The sequence below is a fragment of the Scatophagus argus genome, chromosome 24, assembly GCF_020382885.2.
Source record: "Scatophagus argus isolate fScaArg1 chromosome 24, fScaArg1.pri, whole genome shotgun sequence".
Classification (NCBI taxonomy): Eukaryota; Metazoa; Chordata; class Actinopteri; family Scatophagidae; genus Scatophagus; species Scatophagus argus.
The window spans coordinates 5,937,223-5,955,486 of NC_058516.1; the positions used below are offsets into that span (position 1 = coordinate 5,937,223).

Sequence of the window (18,264 nt, forward strand, 5' to 3'; positions counted from 1 at the left end):
ACCATGACACATTTCACAAAACACAACAAAGGTCAAAATTTGAAACAGTGCACAAGGATGATATGTTAGTTGTGACCCCTTAGTTGACCTCAAACAATATCTGCAGCATTGTAGCACTGTATCTACCTATAAAAGACCCACCTGAGAAAAGCAAGCATAGCTTCATGCTGCTGTAGCAGCTGACCGGTGCGCTGGCCTATATCACTTGAAAATGTCTGGCAGTGAGGAATACCAGGAATCTGTTTGCCAGTGAGGTGATGAAGCATGTCAACAACAGACCTAGAAATAACAATACAATACAGTTATGTCCCTTGCATGTGTTCAACAGATCAATGCGCTCATCGATGTGATATTAAATCCCAACAGAGCTTCAGTTCAAGCATCATGAACTGTTTTCCTTGGTCTATTTTAACTGCTGAAATAATCAATAATGAATATAAACCTGAGGAGTCTGACCACCGCCATTTGAAAAGCAGATGTTTTTTCTCCATATAAAAGCAATATTCAACAGGCAGAACCTGGTTTCAGGGTGCACACATTCACGTCACTTCAGTGATGAGATCGTCCAGATCTGTCCAGAGGATGTGACCTGTAAATTCATCACTCATATACATACCTGCAGTCTCTATTTTGACTGACTCGATAAGTCCTGCCAGAAAGATTCGTCTGAACTTTTGACACAACTCTGGAGGTAGAGAAGAGACATACATCGTAACAGAAGAAGTCTCTGAAAATGGAAATCTGACATTAAGCAGTATTCTTTTTGCCTATACCTCCTGAGGGTGTGTGGTACAGAGATAGGGTGCGGTCCACCTGCCCACCCAAAGAGGCTAAACCACCTCTCCACAGCCAAAACAACATTCTGGTAATATATTCCCTCCTCTGAACTGGCAGCGGGGAATTCTGGGATGCCAAGATTGTTTGTGGTGTCTCTGTGAGTAGAGACATCTGTTTCCCTGCTGGTCTGTCTGCTCACATCGTCACTGTCTGGGAAGGAGTCTGAAGAGGACAGATACGTACACAGTACTAAACAACAACAACAACAACATAAACACACACGTTTCATTTTCTGACCTGAGGCTGAGTTCTTAGTTGCTGAGCTGTTGTGCTCAAACAAGGAGGAGGAGGATGAAGTTGGACCAGAGGCAGGACTTGGTGTGTGACAGTGCTGAAGGATCGCCTCAACAACTGTGGCCCCTAAATGACAATGAAAGCAAATAATCATAACTGCAAACCGATACGAACATATACTGAAACACAATTCAGATTTTGTCCATATTTGTGTACTTTTACCCACACTCCATATATTGTGCCATGTATGTGTGTTTGTGTGTGCTATATAGTACCAGGCTTGAGAACTATCTGTTGTTCGGAGCGGTGCCGGGCCATGAAGGGCCAAACTGTCAACAGACAGCTGTCAGCGATAGCACACAACCTAACCTTAAACCTTGAGGGAGAGGAAGGGCAGATTCACGAACAGGAGAAATATCTATTTTTGTCATCGCCAACAAATTTCAAGAACTTGCCAAGGCCAATAACAATAAAAATACTTGTCAGCAGAATACAGTCACTGTTGGTTTGAGTCTGCACATGAGATTCGTTGACATATATAAATGTATTCGTATCTCATATAAATGTATGCCAAGGCTTGGAACCAGGTTCAATAAGGTTACCTATTCTGGAGGTGATCAGTGAAGGTGATGGTTGTGCAGAGGGACAGAGGGACGGCAGAGCAGAAGGACACATTGCAGATTAGAGAAGTCACACTGACTTTGTGGTTCTCGATGCTGACTGGATGTCTCTATGATCACAGATGGAGGTGGAAGGGAGAATAATTTCATAGATCATGATGGTATTTCTACTGGATTGTGAGCAAGGCAATAACATAATATCGTCATGTTGGGGAAGAATCACTCTGAACTATCAACACTGATTAAAAGAAATGCAGTGCAAATTCTTCGAGACAGCATTTAGATCACATGACTCAAGTAACAAGAACAACCTTCATTTTTGGTCCTACAATGTACCTGATCCTGTTGTGGGGCAGGGATGCTGTTGCCCTCTGGAAAGATGACAGAAACAGGCTGAATCTTTGTTCCATCATCCAGTTGTACCTCATTCACTTCAGCTGATACACTGATTCCACTGCAAACATGGAAAAGATCATCTTTCATGCAACTATATTTGAATGTGATGTAGTGTGTGATGAGTGTTGATATCAACATGAGATATAGAGCTCAGAAAAACACTAAATAGACCTTGAAGTAATGTGGTTTGTCAAAATGTTTTAAATAAATATATACTAGTTAGGAAACCTCATTATCATCTTTGACCTGAAAATATCACTGAATATATACAATATTTCTCTTTACTTCAACAACATATTTCTGGTCAAGGCACCACCTGGACAGCAGAGTTCTGAATGTAAACAGAGCATAAAGTATGTGTGAGGAACTACACAAGTTATTTCACATGGTTTTGATAAATTTTCATTAATTAAAAGTTCAAATTAAGAAAATAATTTAATTGCTGAAAAAAAATTAGAAAATAAAAAATAAAAAATGGCAGATGTGAGTGGAGAAGAAAATGTACCATTAACACTTGGCAGCTGTGGCATAGTGTTTGTGTGTTGTATTGTTTTATTGTCATAAAATATATTCAGTTTGATAGTACAACAAACTCTCTAATTGAACAATCATGGGAAAATGTTTTAATTTAACAAATTTGGGTTTTATTAACTGTGAAAACTATAAATGATTTACATGGAATCATTTTGTGCAACATGCCCAGCTGTATGGTTATATAAGATAACTGAATCTGAGGTCAGATCTGTATGGCAACTTTTGCACTACCATGCAGTATTATAAGCAACATTCTGTATATAGCTTACTGGCTTACAATTTAAGCAAAATTCAACATGACTACAGATTTGCCAGTTAATGAGTCCTGGCTTCATTGCTAATAATCCCACTGGAAAGAATAATGTAATCAGTTTATGTGGATGGCAGACCTTCCTCCACACTCATTTAGCTCCAATTGCTCAACACAGCTGGTAAATTGCCACAAGCTCAAAATAAGTAAACACAATAAAGGTCAATCATCTTTTCTTTGCGCAGCTTAGCCAAAAATCTGACAACAACAAATATGATCGTAAGGCAGCTGTCCATGTTTTCATGATCCAAATAAAACCTGACCTGTCCATGTGTGTGTGTGCGTGTGTGTGTGAGTGTGTGTGTGTGTGTGTGTGTGTGTGTGTGAGCCAACCTGGGATATCCAAAAGCGAGCAAGGTGAGTGTGGCAGTTGTATTGCTTCCCAGGGGTACTGGTGTAAGAAGGATCTGAGGGGGGTGCATGGTGATACAAGGAAGGTGGAGAGTAATAGTGATGGATAGCTCTTGGTGGGGTTGATGTCCGTTCCCTCCCTCCATCCCCTCCACTCCCTCATCTCCCCAGTAAAGAGGGAGGGACAAATTTGTCACTCGTCCAGACCCTAGGACAGAAGAAAATGTACATTACAAATCTGTTAAAATTGCTTGACCATGGAGACTGAAAAGCATGACTCTGAAGACGAGCTTCAATAAAACTCACAGTCTTTAAACACAACGGGAAAATGACAAAAATAAAACAGGAAACACCAAAATGAAACCCTGCAAGTGCAGCATACAGAATAGCCTGTGCACACAACCCCTGTAAATGATATGTTCCTCCGAAAGTAAAACTCCCAATGGAGGTTGCTAATTTATCTAACAATCTGCAACCTCCAGTGTAAACCCTCTTGATCAGCATTCCATTGCAGTGAATGTAACAACATATACACAGAGACTTCAGTGCAGTAGTCTCTAAGTCTGCCTCCTGGCATTCATGGATGCTGTATATATTTGAGATGATCTTCTTTTACATATCCACTGTCCATGTTTGCAGTGGAACCATCATATCAGCTGACGTGGTTCAGGTGAAGCTAGAATGGGACAAAGACACAGCATGCTCCTATCACCTTTCCAGAGAGTAGCGACATGTTTTACTCTGCTCACTCACTTCACAGCCATCTGGTAGCTGCAGGTATCTGTTTCATCTGTAATCTCTAACTGGTGTAATGTTGTGCAATGTCAAGACACATTTATGTGAGGACAGATCCACCAGTACAACTTTGTGCAACAAGAACCAGACTGTTTCAAAAGAATCTGCTCCTGCTTCCTTTTAACTGCCTAACATACTATGCATTGCAAAACCTGTAAAAATAGGCTCTTCTGGTCTGGTCTCACATTGGCAATATAAAAGCATCAGCATATTAAACAGAATTTTTTTCATAACCAACTCATTGTAGTACCTTTAACCGAGGATTATTCTAATTTAGATTTAGTTTTTTTAGTATTTATATTTTATATTTATATGTAGTTAGTTTGTGTTTTGGCCCACATGAAACTGTATGGTGGTGGTGTTACACTCTATGACACATGCTGTGCATTATCTGCTTTTACTCCACACGTGTGTGCGGGAGGGGAATCTAGAGATATAAACTGTAATATATGCATTATAGAGGGGAGGGCAATGAGAGATAAAGTAATCAGGATGTGTGTGTGTGTGTGTGTGTGTGTGTGTGCATGTGTTTCCATTTCTCACGTGTTCTGATAGCCTCAGGGTTGATGCTGACCTCCAAGCAGATGGACTGGCCAGGTCCCAAAGTACCTGATGATGGAGATACCGTACATAGCTCGCTCTCGCTTCCGTCCTCTGTTGATACGGCTATTGCACTGCAGTCAAACCACCAGTTTACATGCTTCCTGACACCACCATGCCAAATAATGCTCTCTTTACACACTGCTTTCAGCTCCACTGTCTGCAGAATGAGACAAAAAAAGGAGAGCAGAAATACACAATATTCAATACAAGTATTCTTTTTGTCAGAAAGTGGTGTCAGTTCATCAGTAGGACAGTACAAACAGTACAAGTGGACACGGAAACATCAAGAAAGAAAGGGAGGGACAAGAGTTAAAAAGTTGAGGGAAGACCTGAAAAATGAATGGAAGCATGCAGGGAAAAACATGACAGGAGATAATAAAACATACCCTCGATGATACCTCGGAGTAAGCATCAGACTGAGGTGTCAACAGCTCCACGTGGAACTGTAGGCTACGGGGGGACATTTCTAACGGGGCACACAACACTAAAAACATTAAGGGAAAGAAAAAAACATTACATTCGGGCTTGAGAACCTTGCAACGTGTGTGAAATTTGTTCTGTACGCACACGTATTTCAGTTTCATTCCAGCAGAAAAAAAATTACAGTGAGAAGAATTTAAAATTGATCTGTTTGCACTACACGTACATATATTTATATCTTGTTTTTTTTCTTCTCGTAAATACTTTATTTTTATTATTATTATTTGTTATTTTGTATTTTGTATGGTGCACAGGAGAGAGAAGAAGAAATCCGAAGTCAAATTCCTTGTATGGTCACACGTACTTGGCAAATAAAGCTGATTCTGATTCTGAAAATACAGAATCACTCATCAGCACACACACACACACACACACACACACAAATCGAACTCTACATAAATGACCCCACCTGTGGCCTGTATGCGCGGTGACTGTGGCGTCGCCATGGTGACAGACAGAGGTTTGATGACATGCTTCCTGCTGCCAGCTGTCAGCAGTGAGGATGAGGCAGAGGAGGAGGATGGAGTGGAGAAAGTAAAAGCAGTGGGCCATCTCACTCCGTTGACCCTCAGTGGCAGATCAAAGTCATAACTGGCTGCCTGCAGAAAGACATTTCCTTGAATGTCCTTCTCTAATACTTTGACATTTGAATATCTGGAAAAATCCAACAAACATTTTAAACCTTGAGGACAAAAGGGTGGATGATCTGTAACTGACCACTTAATAAGCACTAGTTCCCATTGCAACCATCGCTACTCCTTTCAAGCTATTGTGCAAGTTGGGCTTAGTTTCATTTCAGTGTGCAAAATGGCACAGAATATATCTTGTATCAACATTTCTGTGTAGTACGTAAACATAATAATAATACTAACACTAAGACTAATACCCACATCTCACATGGCTTATTATGGCTGAATCTAATTGGAAACGGTACTGTGCAGTTTCTACCAACATTTGTCAGATGTGAAAAGATTAGATTTTACTCCTGCATCTCACCCACCTGCTACTGTTTCATTATCAGCTGCTAGGAATTCAAGATCCTCCTTAACACCCCCCCCACACACACACACACACACACACACACCTCCTGCACAGCATTTACTCTTCATTTAGCCATGATCACAGATATATATGTAAATGGACAACAGGTTTCAGCGTCTTCCGACTCTGCAAAAGTGGCACCAAACTATCCTGGATACAAGTGCTGATGTCATTTGGAGCCATCCCCGAGGGGTGGAGCAGTGGGGTTGAGTTTTTGGCTTATGTAGCTTTTGTCCTTGAGTGTTTGAGAAGGCTAACAAAGGCACTGCCACACAAACTCTTGCATATTGAGTATCACTGTTACAAGAGTCAAAATCTCACCTGGGTGGGGGAGAAGACAAGGGAACAGTTCACCGTCTGGCTGCCCTGGACCTCCACAACACTCACTCCTAGTTCCTTTTCTGCTCATTAAAATCCACAGAAACAATCACAAAAGCAAACGCAGACGCAGACTAAAACTCATTAAGTACAAGACAATATGTTCTGTATTTAAAATGCGTTAACACTTTAATTTCATTTATTATTTGAATAGAAATTCTCGTCACAGCCCACACAGACTTTAACACAATAATAATGCATTCTTTGTGAACAAAACCTTCTAAGGAACATATTACCCACCCACCACCTTATATCAACACTGTGATATGCTGCATTCTGTGTGTAAATACCTACTTGCTGAGGGCTGAGGGAGATGCAAAGAGAAATCTGTGTATTCAGACAGGTTGAAGGTGAAACTGGCTGCGGCTGACGATCGGTTTGTCAGAGTGAAAGGTATCGCTTGCTGACAACCAGCATGGACCCCATCAAACTGAAAATGGGACTGAAAGGAAGAGGAGGGAGAAACTGACAAGATGAGACAGAACAGCCACCTCAAAAGTGAATAACTTACCACCTGGGAAAACTGCATGTATTATAAAGAGGAATGCGTTTTTGGCATGTCAGGAAAGATGACACCAATAACTGCCAATCAAGCTGTCATGCCAAGACATTTAATTATCCAGTTACTTACCATTTCAGCAGAGTAAACAACAGTACATATTGGAAACCTGTTTGGTACCTTTCATTGTGCTGCATTGAGAGACGTTGAAAATAATTTATAAATTGGCTGAAAAGCTTTTGAATTCCTTCTATCAGTTAAGTTAAAGTGAGACAACACATCTACAAGTGCACTCTTCAAGTTTCAGAAAGCAACATAAGAACCACATCCTGTGAAGGAAACTCTTTTCTGGCAACTCAACAGCAAATATGAATGAAAGAGAACCAATAATGTTTTGCTTAAATAAACAGAGACGAACAAAAGCAGAACATCTTTGACTTCCTTTCAAAGGTGCCACCCCTGCTATTTTCTAAAGACACACACACACATTTTAATGTGTTCAACAAAAGTTTCCCCTTTATTTTTTACCTCCTACAACTAGGAGTCAAAATATTATCATGTCTATAGAGATTATTATTGATAGAAACCATGCAAATGAAACCATGCAAGCTAGAGCACTCCAGGCCGCATCATCACAAATTCAAAACTGTCCAAGCTCAAATCCTTTATGTTATTTGATGCTGTAAAAGGGATAGGAAGTGAACACAGATGCATAATACTCCAACACTGATAACATTTTGTATGTCATCACGTGAGTAATAACAATTGTTATGTATTCAAAATTAAGCCATCCCTTTTTGACTTGGAATTAGAGCTGTCTGCATATCATTTCAGAGATGCATGTCTGAGTGTTCATTATGTTGGTGTCAACTGGCCAATATATTAATAAGCCAGTGCTGCTGAATGATGTGTTGCTTTTTAATCTGTCAAGATATAAAAAGAATGCCTTTATTTCTGGCTTGACTGCTTGCTAAGAACAAGAAGATGAAACCTCTGCATAGATTATGTATTTGACAGTGGGCGTCCTTGTTTCATAATATTTTAGTCTCAGAAATGCTGATGATGAGGCAAACACTGCTATTAAGACAGCTGCTGATTTAGTTTAGTTTATATAAACTGCAGAGATGTCAGTGGAAGCATGTGGTTGGATAATTTTATCATTCTATTTCTTTATTTTCTACTCATTACTCCCATTTTTTCCTTCAAATCTTGCATATATATTTATCGGTCAGCTGTTTAAATACACAGGTGTGCTGTTTTGTGTGAATATTTTAAAACACTGATAAAATGGTCATAAGAAAGAATCGTTTCATAATATCACCACCTCAAAATGTGGTTCAGTGTGACGATGCAGTATATTTTGAATGAGGGTCAAATACTATTCATGTATCTGTCACAAAAAAACAAGCAAAACCTAATCTAACTAACAAGCTAAATGCCTGCCTGCAAGGCCAGAGCACAACGTGCGGTGTATAGTGCACAAAACCAGGACTCCTGAGCAGGTGAATACATTTTAGGCTAAGATGTAGTGCAGTACAGTATGTATGTAGGACTTCCACATCCTTCTATCAAGGAAATGCACATTTTTCTCCTTAGCTCAAGAGCTCAACCTCCTACACACAGTTTTATAAACACAGATTTATATAATAGTTTTACAGTGAAAACCAACACTTTTCTACAAGCAAGTGTGGCCTTCTTGGATTGTTGATATTCATATTTTGTTATGTGTCTCCTTCTGCCTGTGTGAGAGCATCTTTGTGTTTTGCCTCTCAGTTTGGTATAGTAACCTGTGTAAAGTATGGAAAGACTCTTAAGACTCAGACTCCATAATTTCCTAACTCTGTGGCAGAGAACCCCAGAATCATAAAAGAGAGGCCTAAGAAGTCTCTGAGCAGACTCCAATATGCCAAGAAGGCTGCTAAACGCCACTCTGATCTCCTCCACACCTACACAGCTTCTCAATTCGCAATGCTGGGTTCCATTTCTGTTTTTAAATCTCAGCTTATGGCTTTTGCTTGTTTTCTTTTTGCAAAGTGTCCTTCGGTTGAATGAAAGGTGCTTCAAATCAATTTTCTTATTCATACTCTCCCTATTATTATTATTTACAAATGGATCCTTTGTACTAAGTGCAGTCAATATGATGAACAAACCATTCATCATATTGGCTGCACTTGCTGCAGTGAGCAAAATATAGATAAATTTGACAGTAATTAAAGTAAATACAAGACTGCAATCACCCCATCCTGACATGCAATTACATTGTGGAGGATAAAAGCAACATTTCTGCCCTTGTGGGACAACCATTAATCTCCATTGAAATTATATTCTATTATAAGAAGAAGAACATAAGAATTGCTTTATTGGCAGCATATATATTTTAACATACACACACAAAATATTTCCTCTGCATTTAACCCATCCTTAGTTATCCTTAGTTAAACACACATGAAACACCCAGCAAATTACATGCAGTGAAACACACAGGAGAAGAGGGCTGCCACTGTCAGGCACCCGGGGAGCAAACTGGGGGTTGAGTGCCTTGCTCAAGGGCACAACAGCTAGCTAATGGAGGAGGGCAGGCATTTTTCTCATTATTCACTCCACGACACCCAAACTTTTCCTGTCCGGTGGGCGAATCGAACCGGCGACCCTCTGATCACAAGCCGCTTCTACAACCTCTAGGTCTTAACTTATATTAAAGTTATATTCTATTCACTCCTCTCCTTGAACAGTCACTCTTTGTTCTTTATCATGTCATCTTATTCAATTAATCTAAACTAAAACATTATATAAGATAGAAGAACAGAAGCATAGCTGTCATAGCAGATCAGCAGAGTAAAATATGATTTGTAATGTTTTAGACTCTGAGCTTTGTCTTTTGTTCACTGCTTTTCATGGGGGTATAAATGTTCAGTGGTGCACTGAGGTAGATAAAGTACGTTTTCACAAGTTAATTTGTTAGGTTTTAACAAGTTGGCTTACATGTAAGTTATTGTCTGCTATAAACACCAAGCCTGTAAATACTAGGAGTTAATAAATGCCAGAGAAACATAATTTATTTTTTATATATTTCTTTTCTAGCCATGTTTACCTCTCCAGTCTGTCTCTTCCTAATTAACATGTCCATTAACATAATGTCTACACACAAACACACACTCACCACACTGATGGCTATATTTGGAGGCTCCACTGATCCGCTGACTCTGAGCTCAATCGACTTCAAGCTCCTCAGAGCTATCTGTAATACAGTGTACACATACTTAATGTACATCAATTCCTCTCTTGATTTATTACAAAGACACACAGACACATACAGAGAGAAAATAAAGAGCTCTCTGTCCTCTTCTTTCTCTTAGTCTCTCTCTCACCTCGACTCGGGTGTCAAACTTGATGACCGAATCAGGGTTGAAGTCGATCTTGAGCAGAGCCTGCCCTCCACTTGGCACCATGCCCTCAGGTGGACCTACCACCATACCCGGCAGAGGGCAAACATCTACCACCTGCCTCAAACAAATACAGATGTTTCTTGTTTAATGTGTACAAGTATCTGCAAAAACAGACGAGTGTGAGTGTGTGTGTGTGTGTGTGTGTGTGTGTGTGTGTGTGTGTGTGTGTGTGTGTGTGGGCACCTGATAGTAGGCATGGTTCTGACCAGTGTTGTGTAAGACTGCAGTTCTGACAGAAGGCATGTTGAGTGGCACTGATCCAAATATGACATGTTTGTCTGCCAGCTGGACACTGGTGGATCCAACCTAAGAGAAGGACAGAGTCTCCGTGTTATATGTGTTGTCGCTCTGTGATATTCAAGCCAGTGCCCACTCCCCCTAAAGATGTCTTGTCTAATTCTACTCTAGTAACTGCTTTCCTGCACATCACAAAGTGACTTCTGACAGGCCCAAGGGAACAAGCATTTGGAGCAGTAGTACTAACGATGATTATGACCAGCAAGTGAGAGCAGGACAGTTTTACATGAAAGTTAACCATGAAAGTCACAAGCTATACACAACAGTTCTTGCTGCTGAGTTGTGTTCTGGTCTAATGAGGCTGCTGTCAGAAGAGAAATCGATATGTGCCTGTTTGATGGATTTGGCCTTGTATGATTCTTGAAAACTGGTAAGAAAAAAAAGGAAAAAAAAGGAGAAAAGAATTAGTCGATCGAAAGGCTCTATTTGATCATTTCTTAAAATCGTTTATTGTTGATATTTTAGATTGCTTTTAATTTAATTATAGCTATCTTGAGCCATCTCAAGCTGACATCACATTGTTTGACCACTTATGCATGAATTTAAGAAACATACAGCATAAAAGAAAAAAATTAACATATAAAAGTGTGAACTGACGAGTATCTGAGGATGTTGCGATATCTCAATACTGCTGTGAAAACATTTCACTCGCAGAATTAATTGCAGCCATTCTTTTCTGCAGAAGAACAAGCTACAAAAATATTACAGCAGATGTTCAAGAGTACATTTTGATGAAAGGCTGGGAATACACTGAGCATATAAAATGGCAAAGATGTTATGTGACAAGAATGGACATCATAAATCCATTCCCCCACCCCCACCACAACTACAAACTCATGGGCTTAAGTCTACAGGGTGAGTGCTTGATACCCGAATGACTATTTAGTGTAATGTCACTCAGCTATTCCAAGCCAGCAAGGAGTAAATATGAGTAGATCATACAAAGTAATCTTCCCTATTGCAGGGCCAGACCTTAGCAACACAGTGCAGGCTCTGGGTGTTGCCATCATGGACACAGAGGTCAAAGTCTCCTTGTGGAGGAGAGGAGAAGGAGGGATGCCAGACCACCTCACAGTCCAATTCCCTGTATGGCTCCACTGTACCTGGAGACGTGAAGGGTTGTCGTGTCAGCGCTAATTCAGATAGTCACATCTGTTTAAAATTCTTATTAACACTGAAGACAAACTTAACAGAGAGGAAGAAGTTGCAAAATGACCTTCTTGACATTAAGGCTTTTAAAATGGTAACCCCCTGGTACTCACACCCAGGGACACCAAAACTGAGCTGCACTTTCAGCACCTGTAGCTGGCCGAATGGAGAACAGGATGCCACACTCTGTCACAACAGGTCTCCATGTGAACTCTGCTGCATGGTTACGCTGGTTTCGAAGGGTAACTGAGCTCCTGTATCCAGACTGGGCAAGCATAGTGGGGGTGGGGTGCAGCTCCAACAGGGTGGTGGACAGCTCCAGAGCCAACGGAACAACCTTGGCCTGGACTAGTATCTGACCTGTGTGTTTCCGGTTCACAGAGTAGGATACAGGTCTGGAGGAAAGAAGGATGTTTATATTACACTTGAATTGCAATAACTGATTTTCATGTACTAAAAAATGTGTTGCTTTTCCAATCAACCTGTAGAAGGGACCCAGCTTGCTGCTTTGAAACATCAGAGGTAAGATGCTGTGGGAGTGGGGTGACAGGATGTGGGAGAGGGGTGAGGAGCCCTGCAGCTCAGGGCAGTCCACCTCCAGCTGCACCCAGATGAACACTGACAGACGATTTATCAGCTCCAGATTCTGAACACACACTGACTGCACACAGACCTCCCCAAAGTCCACTAACAAGGGACCTAATGAGGAAAGAGTGGGGTTTTTAAAAGGCATTATTCTTAATATTCACTGTGATAAATAAATGTTGATATTTTGATGTCAGCAGATTAATTACTTTTCAGATAAGAACATACAAGAAATCAGTGTAAAACACAAAAAGCCATGGTTACTTGTTATACATTGTGTTTTACTGTATCTCACAGCTTGTTTTCAAGCTATTGTTAGCAAGAGTGATTCCAGCTCTTCTCAAATGAATCTTTAACCTATGTCAACTTGGAAGAGCTCCTGAGCTGTCAGAGTCCTGTTGCAGTCTGCCACCTGCTGGCTGGTAGAGGGAACTGCATTCACCCGCTCAGAAACCTAAGGAGAATATAAGAGATGGACAAACAGCTAAAAAAAAAGAAGAAAATATTCCCCTCAATTTATTTCTGTGCAATACTTTACTTATCTAATAATTTGAATTAACTAAAATGTGCTTTTTTTTGACCACCTTGGATATCATGTCGTGGCAGTTGTTGGTTGCTGGAGAAGCACAGCTGTACTTTGGACTGGACTCTGAGCTCTTACTGCTCTCCAGCTCGCTGATGTGGAGTGTTGGGGGAACAAGCCCCTGTGAGGGAACAATCCCAATATCCACGCTGTCCTCTATTTTCTCTTTCTGCCTAAGAACAGAAAACAAAGGTCCAACTACGCTATTTACTGCCTGACAATAACAGAAAAAACTTCACTCATTAGTCAGTCTACCTCTCACTGATCCTCTGCAGGCGTGTTTGTCTGAGCTGTTTGATGAAGTCTTTGTAAATCTGTTGATGCTGCTGTCTCTGCTTCTCCTCTTCCTCCGTGAAAGCATAGTCGGTGTCCACATAGCGATAACGGTGTACACCAGTGAAGATTGTCCTGAGTGTGGTAAAGACTAGAGTCCTTCAGCAAATGAGGAATCTTTAAACCATAATCATTTTAAATAACAACAAAATGACAATTTCTTCCATCAAACAGCACAAGATTTAAATCTGTCCTCCTTCTGTTAGAAAAAGATTTGGTCTGTAAGCTTTTCTAACAATACATACTTAAAAACAAAATGTTAAATTCAAATTTTGAAAGGAAATTTGGAATTGTTCCTGATTGTTTTAAACGCCTTTCAGTTGACAAACTGGCTGCCAGTCTGCACTGAGCCCGTGAAAGTGAGTTGTTTAAACTCTACCTGTATTGTCTGTGTGCAGAGGCAGGCCTGATGCTCCTGGCTCGGTCATTCGGAAAAGCCAAGAACTCCTTCCCCTCAGTGGTCTGACTCCTCTCCCTGCGATTTAAGTGGAGTCGTGTTTTGTCAGCACTGAGGATGGCAGCACGCACCATTCCACGACATCGAGCCAGTTCACTGGACCGAACCTGAGGCTGCAGTCCAGTTGGATTGGTCACCGCTGGGGTGATGCCTTTAAAGCAGTCAAGGTATGTGTTAACACAACGATCTACTCAGGACAAGTCAGCTGATATTCAACACTTTGCCTACTGTCAAAAAACCCCACAAAAGACTCAAACCAACAATGAATGTGTCCTAAACTACTAGAAAAGCAGGAACCAAACGGGGGCTGAGAGTCACAGACAGGAGAGGAGAAGTAGAAATATTGAGAAGATTTATTTAATAGGATGTATCCCTCAATATTCACCAGGATTTAGTTTAGGCACAGGGTGTGTGGTCTCACTGCGGCAGACAGCAGACAGGTGTAGAGCAATGGTGTGGAAGCTGCAAAGCTCAAGTCCAGTGACATCTTCAGCAGTGTTGCCACTCCTCAGAACCACATAACCTAAGACATCTAGCTTCTGACGCACATGGAAGGTCCCTTGCTGCCGTGCAGTGAAAGACAAGACTACATCCTGCAGAATACAACAGAAAGAAATAAAGTTCCTAAATTCACTGCTCTGCTTGGATTTACGGAAAATTGACTGAATCAGTTACCATGTATACCTGGCACTGTCCAGGGGGGATTGTACCGGTGGAGGGCTTAGTGGTGAAATGTGCTAACTTGCGAAAGCGGAAGTTGACAGGAAGTTGGGGGCAGAGGTTCTTCAGGACGCAGAGCATGTCCACACGCTGGCCTGTCACACAGGTGGCGAAATCAAATCTTTGAGAGGGACTCGGTACCAGAGACAAGGGCAGTCCGGAACCTGTCACTGCCAGCTCCACACTACTGTCACCTAAAGAGACAGACAAAAAGACAGTTTCAATCAAAAAAATCAGTAAGACCTTTCTTAAATTACCATTGAATCAATGAAAAAAATCATATGAACTGAACTGTTGTCTCAAAACGGTCCTCTGTGCATGAGACGAGGGAGGGGGGGGATAAATGTGTTGTTTTTGCCTTATGGGGACAAAGGGACAAAAAGCTGTTTACACAGTTACACATGGGAACTCGCCTACCTTACTGGGACCAAATGCAAGTCCCCATGGGTGAATGATTAAATTTTACAGTGAAGACTTTTTAAGGTGTGGTTTAGGTTGAGGTGTAGTCAAACAATGGTTATTGTTAGAGGAAGTCTCCAGGAAATTAATGTAAATCTATGGTAAGTCCCCACAGGACATGGAAACACCACTGAGTGTGAGTGGGTGTGTGTTTGTGTTGTGAATACCATTATGGTGAGTGAAGCCAAATCTGCTTCCCACTGATTCAAACAGCAGGAAAAGACAGTAGTCTTGCCGGCTGACTGAGTAACCATGCTCCTTCTCTGCAGAAACACTACGAGAGACAGAACATTGCTCTACAGTGGTGAGGTGAAATTGAGATCATGTCCTAAGCACCAACACAAGCTCCTCGTTAGTATAGTGGTGAGTATCCCCGCCTGTCACGCGGGAGACCGGGGTTCGATTCCCTGACGGGGAGTAAGACCTATTATTTTCTCCTCTGTCAATAAAATATAACATTGCATAATATCTATGGAACACTTGGAATTGGAATTTCATGAAAGACAATTTATTGATACTTCTAAACGGAAACTACATTAATATCAATGTTTAGGCTGCTGTGTACTGCTCCTTGACATGGTCCTCTCATACTCAGAAAACAGTATTTTTATTGCTTTCAGATACATTCAGGCACATTCACAGACAATTCACCTCTTGCAGATGGGGCTGAAGCGTATTGCCACAGTGGTTTTCTCATACGGTCCTAATCGACCCTGTCTCGGGACACAAACAAAGACCTGAGAGACATCTTGGGTGGTTGGGCTGCACTTCTTCATTCCCTCCAGCAGGGCGGCATCTGTGCTCTTCTGGAGGTCTGTTCCCTACACACACACACACACACACACAACACCGTTAAAACCTTGTTTCATTTTCAGTTTAGTACAACTAACCTCCAGCTACTTTCCTTGAGGGCATCACTCACCACCTCAGTCCCAGCAGCACTATCCTGTAGCAGACAGACCCAGTCACACGCCTGGGGTGCATTGTTTCTCAGAACTACATTCTCCACACAGGATGTCTCAAAGTAAACGGGTCCAAACCACAGACAAGAGATTGGGGACCCCTGGAAACAAGCAGAGCATCTTTACATGAACACTATTTAGAGGGTGGAAACAATCAAGACAGACATCAGTTTCAAAGACAAATGGGGCGTCACAATTAAGCGCTATATGGATTCCATTTAGACCACTGAATTACCTGCAGGTCAAAGAGCTCAAGGTGCTGGTCCACCACCTCAGCTTTGATACAGAGAACCACAGCAGAACAATTCTGGAGTTTCACCCTGCGACAGGGACAGGGTGAGGTTCAGGTGGAATGAAAGGGAACACCTATTAATAAAACCCCTACTTAAATGGTTAACTTCCCATAAAGCTGTACATGTCTAACAAAATCTTGTGATCTTATTTTTCAAGCCACGGTACATCTTATCTGTGTTTACAGTAATGAAGTATTCCTTACAGGGCCTTCTCATCAATCAGCCTGGGCCTGTCTGTGCGCAGTTCCACTTTCAGCCACTGGGTGGCACCAGCTGCCACGACGCCACTGCAGGGTGAGAGTTTGACTGAGGGGTCTCCTTTGTACTGCACGTGGAACACACCTTCAAAGTGGATGCATGCGAGCACGCACACACCCACAAATGAATTAAATGAGTGATTTTTAGCACATCCATCAAATAATAAGTACGTTCATCAAGTAAAAAAAGAGGGAAATGCATGTGTGTAATGTCATGTCTATGTGAGCAACTAGAGACATGCTTGATTTACCTGGTGCCGATCCTTGGTTAGTTATATGGTGATGTTTGATGATCACCTCACTACTGGCAGCAATACAGCCAAAGTCTAGTACTGAGTCCGTTAGGAGGGAGCAAGCTCTGGGAAATCTAGGAACACATAAAGAAATACAGAGTTAAAATGTCAAAATATTTGAGATGTGTATGTGTGTGTAAGAACTGCATCTGGCCCTAAACATCTTCAATATATAGCAGGTGTTAATATACATCATATGTCTAGCCGGCTTACCCCAGCAGTGGAATTTCAATGGTCTCCACATCATCTATATGAATCAGAAGGCTGTCTCTGACCTCCTTGTCTCCTTCTGGAGTGAACTCCAGCAAACCGCTTACAGACAGACCAGGAGCCACCACGAAAGCTGAGCTGGATGCTGTGAACTTAAACAGCTGCAGAGAAGGGGAATGGAAAAGAAGAAGGCAAAATGTTGACAAAGAACCGCGTTGGTGGCATCTTTTGACTAAAATATGAAACAGTGGGAGAAGCTCAGTCAAAGACAGACATGCGCATCTTACTGTTCAAACGCTTAGTACACTCAGATAAGGCAGAAAGACAATGAGGTTAACGAAGAGACAATTTTGAAGAAGATATGACATATTAAAACTCCCTTAAAACGACATATAAGTACTTTCCCAAAGAATTAGCATCTTGCCTTTCATTACAGGTCTGTTAGTTTGAAAAAGAAAGAACGAGAGAAAGAAAGAGATAGATAGATAGATAGATAAAAAGAATTTAATATGGTTGATAAACTGTACATAATAGAGTCAAACCAACAACGTTTACTCTACAACTAATTAAAGTTACACTAGCTAACCTGCACGGGGTATCAGCTAGCTTAACGAGCAACTAAGCCAAATTCTTAATGAACTGACGTTGCGTCGATTTTGTTATTTAATTTCGTAAAGTTAGTTGTGAAAACACCTCAGCTACCTTTGACGAAGGTTTTTCAATCATTATTTTCTTCGACGTTTTCCCAACATTTGAAGCCGTAACTTTGGTCTTGCAAACCTGTCCAACTGTCACATCGTTGAACTCGACAAACGGTGGCTCGACTCGGACGCAACTTCCAGCCATGTTCTGACTTTATAGTTACTACTTACAATATAACTATTTCCTCTCACTAACGTGAATGTAAAATAAATTGTGGCGCAATTCTGTCGACTTTCTAATACGCATACCGATAGTCAACTTCACCGTTGCTATCCAAACGGAGACTAAACAGGCGTCGCCAGCTCAGGTGGTTTCTAGGCAACAGCTCCGACTGCCGCTGCTGCGTTTGTTTTACGACCATGGGCAGTCCAGGTGGGCGGTGCATGCGCTGACACGGGGGGGAGCAGTTGAACCTTTATATAAAACCAAAGGAGTTTAAT

At 41.3% G+C, this 18,264-nt stretch overlaps 1 protein-coding gene and 1 non-coding gene across 2 annotated transcripts in view; one reads left to right on the plus strand and one right to left on the minus strand.

The window, feature by feature from the left end:
• LOC124055181 (cilia- and flagella-associated protein 47-like) overlaps nucleotides 1-18,164 on the minus strand; it is a 43,092-nt gene extending 24,928 nt beyond the window's left edge. Inside the window, exons 1-33 of the mRNA XM_046381710.1 lie at nucleotides 17,825-18,164; nucleotides 17,126-17,283; nucleotides 16,871-16,986; nucleotides 16,566-16,704; nucleotides 16,305-16,389; nucleotides 16,030-16,170; nucleotides 15,759-15,928; nucleotides 15,275-15,381; nucleotides 14,613-14,842; nucleotides 14,314-14,521; nucleotides 13,851-14,079; nucleotides 13,394-13,546; nucleotides 13,140-13,311; nucleotides 12,913-13,009; nucleotides 12,453-12,669; nucleotides 12,121-12,365; nucleotides 11,794-11,924; nucleotides 10,708-10,830; nucleotides 10,447-10,578; nucleotides 10,239-10,316; nucleotides 6,874-7,021; nucleotides 6,523-6,602; nucleotides 5,570-5,759; nucleotides 5,067-5,164; nucleotides 4,621-4,837; nucleotides 3,265-3,490; nucleotides 2,028-2,145; nucleotides 1,674-1,801; nucleotides 1,347-1,447; nucleotides 1,075-1,197; nucleotides 774-999; nucleotides 617-685; nucleotides 142-279 (exon numbers count right to left, since the gene is read on the minus strand). Of these exons, the coding sequence (XP_046237666.1) occupies nucleotides 142-279; nucleotides 617-685; nucleotides 774-999; nucleotides 1,075-1,197; nucleotides 1,347-1,447; nucleotides 1,674-1,801; nucleotides 2,028-2,145; nucleotides 3,265-3,490; nucleotides 4,621-4,837; nucleotides 5,067-5,164; nucleotides 5,570-5,759; nucleotides 6,523-6,602; nucleotides 6,874-7,021; nucleotides 10,239-10,316; nucleotides 10,447-10,578; nucleotides 10,708-10,830; nucleotides 11,794-11,924; nucleotides 12,121-12,365; nucleotides 12,453-12,669; nucleotides 12,913-13,009; nucleotides 13,140-13,311; nucleotides 13,394-13,546; nucleotides 13,851-14,079; nucleotides 14,314-14,521; nucleotides 14,613-14,842; nucleotides 15,275-15,381; nucleotides 15,759-15,928; nucleotides 16,030-16,170; nucleotides 16,305-16,389; nucleotides 16,566-16,704; nucleotides 16,871-16,986; nucleotides 17,126-17,283; nucleotides 17,825-17,968 (4,937 nt within the window). The 5' untranslated portion in view covers nucleotides 17,969-18,164. The remainder of the gene's footprint in view (nucleotides 1-141; nucleotides 280-616; nucleotides 686-773; nucleotides 1,000-1,074; nucleotides 1,198-1,346; nucleotides 1,448-1,673; nucleotides 1,802-2,027; nucleotides 2,146-3,264; nucleotides 3,491-4,620; nucleotides 4,838-5,066; nucleotides 5,165-5,569; nucleotides 5,760-6,522; nucleotides 6,603-6,873; nucleotides 7,022-10,238; nucleotides 10,317-10,446; nucleotides 10,579-10,707; nucleotides 10,831-11,793; nucleotides 11,925-12,120; nucleotides 12,366-12,452; nucleotides 12,670-12,912; nucleotides 13,010-13,139; nucleotides 13,312-13,393; nucleotides 13,547-13,850; nucleotides 14,080-14,313; nucleotides 14,522-14,612; nucleotides 14,843-15,274; nucleotides 15,382-15,758; nucleotides 15,929-16,029; nucleotides 16,171-16,304; nucleotides 16,390-16,565; nucleotides 16,705-16,870; nucleotides 16,987-17,125; nucleotides 17,284-17,824) is intronic.
• trnad-guc lies at nucleotides 15,454-15,525 on the plus strand. Its single transcript has one exon. It is a non-coding gene; the product is annotated as a tRNA-Asp (tRNA).
• Nucleotides 18,165-18,264: the final 100 nt, after the last annotated feature.